Raw genomic sequence first — 9,954 nt, 5'->3', positions numbered from 1 at the left:
GTCCCCTACCACAATTACTCTCTCACTTGGTTCAAAGGCTCCTATACGTTCACTTAACATCTCCCAAAATCTCTCTCCCTCCTCTGCATTCCTCTCTTCTCCAGGTGCATACACGCTTATTATGACCCACTTCTCGCATCCAACCTTTACTTTAATCCACATAATTCTTGAATTTACACATTCATATTCTCTTTTCTCCTTCCATAACTGATCATTCAACATTACTGCTACCCCTTCCTTTGCTCTAACTCTCTCAGATACTCCAGATTTAATCCCATTTATTTCCCCCCACTGAAACTCCCCTACCCCCTTCAGCTTTGTTTCGCTTAGGGCCAGGACATCCAACTTCTTTTCATTCATAACATCAGCAATCATCTGTTTCTTGTCATCCGCACTACATCCACGCACATTTAAGCATCCCAGTTTTATAAAGTTTTTCTTCTCTTTTTTAGTAAATGTCTACAGGAGAAGGGGTTACTAATCCATTGCTCCCAGCATTTTAGTCGCCTCATACGACACGCATGGCTTACGGAGGAAAGATTCTTTTCCACTTCCCCATGGACAATAGAAGAAATAAAGAAGAACAAGAGCTATTTAGAAAAAGGAGAAAAACCTAGATGTATGTATATATATATGTATGTGCGTGTCTGTGAAGTGTGACTAAAGTGTAAGTAGGAGTAGCAAGATATCCCTGTTATCTAGCGTGTTTATGGGACAGAAAAAGAAAACAGCATATATATATATATATATATATATATATATATATATATATATATATATATATATATATATATATATATATATATATATATATATATATATATATATATATATATATATAACCATTTATTATTTTTAATATACAGTCCACAAATTTATATATTTACCAGTATTCCTGGTGTATGTATATTTCATTTAATTAATAGGTCCAGAGCAACTTGTGGATATGGCAGTGGTAGGTATCGAAGGGGGACATTTTTGCGACCTAGGTGTCCCAAATTCCTACTTGTCTAAGTAACTCTGATAAATAATAACTATCTTTGTTATCATTTACTGTTATGTACATAATGAGTTACATTCAGATAAATGCAATTTTCCACAACTGATGTGTCTAATATACTTCCTGAATTTTCCTGAATTCAGCATGTTTAAATTTGAAAATATAATTACGTATTAAATTGTGATGCTATTTGGACCCTTCGAGAAATTTTGTGAACATTGGTTGTCGTGGAAATTTCAGCTAATAATTCGGCGTCTTCCGAACCAATTAAGTTACGAAAGTTGCAGAGGACAAGTCAGTATAGTTAACTGTTAGCAAAAGTAGCAGTTAGAATTAACAGTAGTTATTAATACTGTACTAATAATAGTCAGTAGTGCAGCCATAGTTTTAATTTGGTGGCTTAAAAATCATAAGATTTTGAAAAAATGAAGACCTCGTCTTTAAAAAACAATAATTTTCAGTATTATGCTTTCGTGATCACTGCACAATACAGTGAAAGTTAGCCATTGAGTAAATAAAGAAGCATTTATATCTGTGGGAGGCTTTAGCCCCATTACACCCGTAGCTGCACCACTGGTAGTATTAGTTGTAGTATAAGTGGTAATGGTGGTGGTAGTAGTAGTAGTAGTTAGTATTAGTAGTGGTAGTTGTAGTAATAATGATAGTTGTAGTAGTAATAGTAGTAAGTAGTCATAGTAGTTCGTAGCATTTATAGGTTAGTAGTAGTAGTAGTAGTAATATTATTAGTTGCGGCAGTAGTAGAAATAGCAGTAGTAGTTGTAGTGGTAGCAGAAACAGTAAAAGTTATGGTGGTAGGAGTAGAAATAGTGTTAGCAGTAGTGTGATCTGAGTAGAGATAGTGCTAGTATTAATATAAGTAGAAAAAGATATTATCAGCGATGGTAAGTAAATAAAAAAAATGGTGGTTGCCTTGGGCCAGTAAAGGGCTCTTGATACAAAGCACTGGAGCTATCCTACTCCACGGATCATTTCCAGGCGCTGAGCCTTACGGATTTAGCTCTTCCCCGTGAAATGCAACACAGTTATTACCCACTGCGACTTACCAACATCAGTCCTTCTCTCCAATATCAGAATAAGACCCTGAAAAATCAATAGGAAATAAGTGTAATGACCAATTAAGTTGAGTTTTATCATATTTTTGATGGTAACCTAAGAAAAAGCGGGAAGACAAACTTTCATGGGAAGAAGAAAATGTAAAAATTACCTAATGGAATAGAAAACGTGTATAAGAATGGCATGCAGGTGGAGAGCACAAGCAGCAGCAGTCACAGGTAGCAACACTACTGAGTGCATGTGCTGTGTCAAGCTCTGTGTCTCTATTTCACACTATGGAGTTGTCCAGTGGTGGAGCTATGGTCAAGACCGCCATTCTAATCGGTAAGATAAAACAATGTACTTTCGGCATTCTACCCCTCAAGGAAGGTTCCTTGATGTTCGTGAAGGGCTCTTGATTTAGGAAATTGGATCTGTGCTCCAGTTCCCCGAATTAAGCCTGAATGCCTTCCACATCCCCCCCCCCCAGGCGCTGTATAATCCTCCAGGTTTAGCGCTTCCCCTTGATTATAATAATAATTTCGGCATTCTAGAAACTAATGTATGTGGCACTGATTACTACAATATACTTGAGGCTTTCTAGATTGTAAGTGGGGTGGGTTATAACATATACTTTTTAAACAGTTCAAGAAGTTACTATAAATGGGATTAATTATAATATGCTTTTAGGGTGTTTGATGAAAGTTATTGGTCGCATCCTGTGGTATGGTGTTATAACGAAATATACTATTAGGGTTAGGCTAGGCTAGGCTAGGCTAGGCTAGGCTAGGCTAGGCTAAGCTAGGCCAGGCTAGGCTAGGCTAGACTAAGCTAAGCTAGGCAAGGCCAGGCTAGACTAGGCTAAGCTAGGCTAGGCTAGGCCAGGCTAGGCTAGGCCAGGCTAGGCTAGGCCAGGCTAGGCTAGGCCAGGCTAGGATAGGCCAGGCTAGGCTAGGCTAGGCCAGGCTAGGCTAGGCCAGGCTAGGCTAGGCCAGGCTAGGCAAGGCTTTGCAATGAGAAGAGATGGGATTCGCCAGTTCTTGTGCGTAAATGTAAAGCATTATATACAAGGTAGTATAAATGCTATGGATCGGACGCTGTATGGCCCTTGTGGTTTAGCGCTTCTTTTTGATTATAATATGGATCGGAAGGAAAATTAATGATGTATCATGATAACACATGACCACGCATTTTACAAAATTTTAAGTAACGATAGTTTTGTATAAATGAACACAACATGCTTTCTGAAATTAGGAATTTTTATATGATTTTTTTACCGTAAAATTCGAATTAAGCTCAACAAATTTTTTTTAAGATAATACAGTTTTAGTTATTCATCAATTTATACAGTAAAACTAGGAGTGCTAAATTAGTTAAGAATTTGAAGGAAAATATGACAAATTAGTCCGGAATCTAAAATATGTTATGTTGAATTTTCAGTTTATAAAACGGGCTACGACACCGCAATCTGCAGTCTGTTCTCTTGATAACACATAAAGCATTTCACTGTTGCAAATTATTATTATTATTATAATCAACGGGGAAGCGCTAAGCCCGGAGGATTATACAGCACCTGGGGGGGGGATGTGGAAGGCATTCAGGCTTAATTCGGGGAACTGGAGCACAGATCCAATTCCCTAAATCAAGAGCCCCTCACCAACATCAAGGAACCTTCCTTAAGGGGTCACTGTTGCAAAGACAGTCGAAAGGGTGAATGATGGAGGTACCTCAAGTAGTGAGAAAAGCTCAAGTTTTTCCTAGTGCACTTGGTGGCTGCGCATTTTCGTTTGGCGCGGCAGAAATATTTCATCGCTTTTATCTTACGTTTCGTCTGTTTTCGTTATATGTTGTAAGTGGCTATTTTTTATGAAGAAAGTACAACCTAACCTAACTTCCAATCACGAAAATAAGAAATTAGCTGCAAATTGTATGTGAGAAACCCACATAATATTTGCGTGAATGTGTTCCTTGTGACGACTCGATTATTTCCCAGTCACTAAGCTCTGTATGACTCCTATAGGTTTAGCTCTTCCCCTTAATAATAATAATAATAATAACACGACGCTGCAGTTAATTTTTTATGATGAAGCCAGACGTACATAAATAATACGTATCAGTACTTAAAAAAGTAACATATATTGTTCAGACTAGATTTGAGTTGTATAAATGCTTACCAAACTGTAAAAAAAATGGCGTTGTCTTGCAGGAAATGTCTAAGATTCTGGTGACAACTCTGGATACTGAAATATCTTTTATTGTATAATATAGATCAGGCTACCGAATAGTTAAACAAACTGGTAAATGAGATTAGAACTTTTATTTTGGAAGTTTTGTGATTCTAATTCTTAAATTGTAGCGGAATACATAACTGCAGACTTGTGTATGTGAAGAAAAACATTCTACTATTGCAGTATTCCATTGATGAACAATTCACCAAAGACTCGTACTTAGGAGAGGAATGTTAGCATGGCATTTCGGGCCGACCTGGACCATTGCCAAATCACAACTGAGAGAGAAAAAGGCAGACTAATTTTCAGCCATCCCGTAAAAGAGCCTAGAATTCATTACTTATATTCTCAATTTTTATTAGTGATGTGTTCGTGTTGTCGAGTGGGGTGCCTCAACGTATTTTCTTGTACCATCCCTTGTTAGGATTTATTATACATGTTCATATAAAAAAAATCATTTTAACCATGTAATTAAATCTGAAAACGCTAATAAGATTTATGGAAAAGTGAACAATGCATGCGAACTTTGCATGGAAAGGACATTCACGAGCTTCAGTATTTGTCAGTAGAGTAGCCGACTGTTTTTTTAAATAATAGATATTCAAAGCCGTGTAATTTTTTTATAATAGACATTCAAGGCCATGCATATAACTTACATTACAATTACCTTATGTTAAAATCACAAACAAATGGTTTTAAGCAAATAACAATACTGCGACTGGCCGGGAATCGAACCCTTGATCATTTAGCACGCCTCGTACTGCTCGTGATAACTGGTATTCCAGATGTGAGTAGAATGAAGTTAGACCTCTGTTGTTATCAGGGGTGAAATGTCTAGTGGTACCTGACACCTGATGTTTGAAACATTGATGGCCGAGTGGACTAAAGCGTCTCGGAATTTTGGCGGGCTTCTGTATATATATATATATATATATATATATATATATATATATATATATATATATATATATATATATATATATATATATATATATATATATATATATATATATATATATATATATATATATATATATATATATATATATATATATATATATATATATATATATATATATATATATATATATATATATATATATATATATATATATATATATATATATATATATATATATATATATATATATATATATATATATATATATATATATATATATATATATATATATATATATATATATATATATATATATATATATATATATATATATGTATACAGAAGCCCGCCAAAATTCCGAGACGCTTTAGTCCACTCGGCCTATATATGTATATATATATATATATATATATATATATATATATATATATATATATATATATATATATATATATATATATATATATATATATATATATATATATATATATATATATACATATATATATATATATATATATATATATATATATATATATATATATATATATATATATATATATATATATATATATATATATATATATATATATATATATATATATATATATATATATATATATATATATATATGAAAAAAACTTCAAGTGTGGAAATCATATATCATTTCCAAAGTTGCATTGGCAAGTTGACATTATTTCTTCAAATACTTACTTGTTGCAAATAAAAGTAATATTGGTAGGATTACGTAGAATGTTTTCTACATTGTATAACTCATGCAGAAGTAATATAACAATCTGTTGTCATTGATTGTTTCAAAACACACGATCATCCTTTGTCTTCTTCTGTCATCTATATTTTCTTTGGACAGATTCCTTTTGGTGGATAAGATGGTGAGAGTCCATGATAATTTTATACTCATTTTAAAGATAATGGCGGAAAATCTTAAGTGCTCTTAAAAAAACTGTTACACCCCTTTGTTCTTCCCGGCTTTGAAGACAAAGCTTAAGCTGCCCCGATGTTTGTCGTGCAGTGTGACCCATCAAGACGGCACCTAACATCACTGTTGACTCACCTGTGTCATTAGCCTTGTCTTTAGTATCTTTATCGATTTAGGTTAAGCGAGCATTAGATGGAACGCAGCCTTTCTTCCCTGTGGCTCCTACGTGGCTCTCTGATAGGTGACTCAGTGGTAGCGGCTCATAACCAGACGATCCGAGTTCGTTCCTGGGGCGGGTGGAGACGTGTTCACCTAGCAGTAAGTAGGTGCCTAGTTGCTAGGAGATTGGCCGGTATCATTCTTGGGAGCAACAAGAAGGGACCCCACAGGAAACTAGCTGCACATTCACCTAACTTCAGCCCACTTTGCGCCAGCACGCGCAAGAGACTTCAGCAGGCCCAGGAACTTCAGCTCAAATCCCTTCAGGGGAAATTACGCCGTGATTCCAGTGAAGGGCTCGTAATCCAGGGAATTGGAGTTGCTCTCCCTTTCCTTGGATCAAATCTAATGACTTACCGTTTCCCCAGATACTATATGACCCTCTTCGAGTTTAGCGCTCCCCATAAATGTACTACTACTACTACGACTAATAATAATAATAATAATAATAATAATAATAATAATAATAATAATAATAAATCAAGAAACTTTCAAAAGACCCAGACGCTGCAGATTAAGAACATCAAGAAGCGCAGGACGTGTACTGTAGATCAATACCTTCAAGAGGCCCAGGAGCCGGAACTGAACCCCAGTCAAACTGTTAGAATATAAAAAAAACTATACCACGGGTGGGGATAGAACCCGCGACCAGAGAGTCGTAAAACTCCAGACCGACGCGTTAGCAATTTGTTAGCGTTTGTTTACAATCGTGTCATTACGATTTCGCGAGTCTCTTAGAATATACTATTCTAAGTAAACCACTAAGTTGAAACCAGGGTGGCTACACCCAAAGAGTTTTTTTAAAAACTAGCTCGGTGAGATGAGGCTGTTCAGGAGTTTAGGTCTCTTTTGTGTATCTCGGAAACCAGTTGACTGATTCCTATGAAATTAACGACAGTTGTTCTGTGCGATCAGATGTGCTAGAGCATAAGTTTATTTTTACGCATTGATCTCGAGTTTAGAACTCACTAGCCATGGGTTCAGTCCTCACCTATTTCGTGGCTTGTGTGCAATCGCGTTATTACGATTTTGTGAGTCAGGCTTATTTTTGCAAGTTGTGTACTAATAATACTGGCAAATCGGGAATTACAAAACCCATTAACAATGCGAATTTTCCTTTGTGCAAGATACGCGAGGGCTGAACGTTTGAAGCTGATCTGAAATAGAATCCTCCAGCTATCAACGCTTATCACACAGAAACTAATAATCGCCACTTTTTTAATTGTTATAGAACTAGTAAATTTGTATCTACACAAGATAAAACTGAAGAGAACCTTCTTGATTAGATGCATTAAATTTTTAAGTCTGAAGCCGTTCAGAAGAGTCAACCTCAAGCTACTGCAGACTTGTAAAAAAATGCAATTTTTGTGTCTAAGGCATTATTTTGCCAGAAAATCCCCCTTTTCCATCATGATTTACCCCTTCAACGCATGTGTCACATACCTACTCTGTAACTGCTCTAATAGAAAATATATATATTGTTCTAGGAACAATTTAATCAGGGGTGCAGCTTACATTGCAAACCACTGATTTTACCTCAATTTTCTTTTTTAATAATAATGATTCACTAACCAGTTTCGAGAAAGAAACATGCAATGCCATATACAGTTTAAATCAGACAAGAATATTGTCATCACTAGACTAAATAAAGAAAAAAACGTAACCATTCTTGATGAGACTGTATAGGAAGAGTTGCGATAGTACTCGTAGATTAGAGTAAATCGAGGTAATAGCTGATTCATTTCAAAATATAATTAAAGTAAAGGATAAACTCAGCCTCTGTCTTTGCAAAATACTTAAAAAAGTATCTGATCTCAGAAGATATGAAAGAATATGCAGTTCTGGTTCCTCCCCAAGTACTATGTGTGGACTCATGAAGACCACAGACAGGGAGTTAGAATTCGTCCTATAAACCAGAATTGTTTTTATTTAATTTTAGCGCTGTATGACCCATTTGGATTTAACACTTTTTTGTGAATATGTTGATGATGATGATGATATTGAATTGTTAAACTAGATGATGGTAAATGAAAGAATGGGGAAGGCGAGAGACACAACATCGAAGGGAAGAGTGATAGAAGAAAGTAAATAGCATGAGAAGAGAGGCATAAACGGTCGGGAAGGATGAGAAAAACAGGTAAATAGGGTAAAGAAGAAGTGTGAAAAATGAGAGGAAATAGATATTGTATATGACACAACAAATGGTCACTCGGGTTATATAATTCTATCGTCCTGACCTTCATACAACACAGTAAATAAGGTCAGTGCGAATATTTAGTTTTACTCTTATGTAAATATTTATCCTATGTAAGGTTGGCCATTAAAATATCTAATTGGTCAAAAGAGAGACATATATAGGCAAATCAAAAGAGGGGAGGGGCAATTAAGAAATCGATATATTCAGTTAAAGAGAGAAATAAAAAAAGGAATTAGAAAAGCAAAAAGAGATTATGAGGTTAAAGTTGCAAGAGATTCGAAGACTAACCCAAAAGGATTCTTTCAGGTATACAGAAGTAAGATCAGGGACAAGATAGGCCCACTCAAAAGTTCCTCGGGTCAGCTCACTGACAGTGATAAGGAAATGTGTAGAAGTTTTAACACATACTTCCTCTCAGTTTTTACACAGGAGGATACCAGCGATATTCCAGAAATGATAAATTATGTGGAACAGGACGATAATAAACTGTGCACGATTAGAGTCACAAGTGACATGGTCCTTAGGCAAATAGATAAATTAAAACCTAACAAATCCGCAGGCCCTGATGAACTGTATGCAAGGGTTCTAAAGGAATGTAAAGAGGAGCTTAGCAAACCTTTGGCTAATCTTTTCAACATATCACTACAAACTGGCATGGTGCCAGATAAGTGGAAAATGGCAAATGTGATACCTATTTTCAAAGCAGGTGACAGGTCCTTAGCTTCGAACTATAGACCAATAAGCCTAACCTCCATAGTGGGAAAATTTATGGAATCAATAATTGCCGAGGCAGTTCGTAGCCACCTTGAAAAGCATAAATTAATCAACGAATCTCAGCATGGTTTTACAAAGGGGCGTTCCTGCCTTACGAATTTATTAACTTTTTTCACTAAGGTATTTGAGGAGGTTGATCATGGTAATGAATATGATATTGTGTATATGGACTTCAGTAAGGCTTTTGACAAGGTCCCACATCAGAGACTATTGAGGAAAATTAAGGCACATGGAATAGGAGGAGAAATTTTTTCCTGGATAGAGGCATGGTTGACAAATAGGCAGCAGAGAGTTTGCATAAATGGGGAGAAATCAGAGTGGGGAAGCGTCACGAGCGGTGTTCCACAGGGGTCAGTGTTGGGCCCCCTGCTGTTCACAATATACATAAACGACATAGATGAGGGCATAAAGAGCGACATCAGCAAGTTTGCAGATGACACCAAAATAGGCCGTCCAATTCATTCTGACGAGGACATTAGAGCACTCCAGGAAGATTTGAATAGACTGATGCAGTGGTCGGAGAGGTGGCAGATGCAGTTTAATATAGACAAATGCAAAGTTCTAAATGTTGGACAGGACAATAACCATGCCACATATAAACTAAATAATGTAGATCTTAATATTACGGATTGCGAAAAAGAT

The 9,954-nt window shown here is 35.8% G+C and overlaps 1 protein-coding gene across 2 annotated transcripts in view; it reads left to right on the top strand.

The window, feature by feature from the left end:
• The first annotated feature begins 2,160 nt into the window (after positions 1-2,160).
• Positions 2,161-9,954, top strand: part of LOC128685978 (uncharacterized) — a 379,974-nt gene continuing 372,180 nt past the window's right edge. For both annotated transcript variants that reach the window (XM_070083171.1, XM_070083170.1), the window contains exon 1: positions 2,161-2,398. In XM_070083171.1, the coding sequence (XP_069939272.1) occupies positions 2,350-2,398 (49 nt within the window). In that variant the 5' untranslated portion in view covers positions 2,161-2,349. The remainder of the gene's footprint in view (positions 2,399-9,954) is intronic.

Source organism: Cherax quadricarinatus, chromosome 9 (genome assembly GCF_038502225.1).
Source record: "Cherax quadricarinatus isolate ZL_2023a chromosome 9, ASM3850222v1, whole genome shotgun sequence".
Lineage (NCBI taxonomy): Eukaryota > Metazoa > Arthropoda > Malacostraca > Decapoda > Parastacidae > Cherax > Cherax quadricarinatus.
Note: the sequence above shows the minus strand (reverse complement) of the source record. Positions and strands in the feature narration are given on the sequence as shown.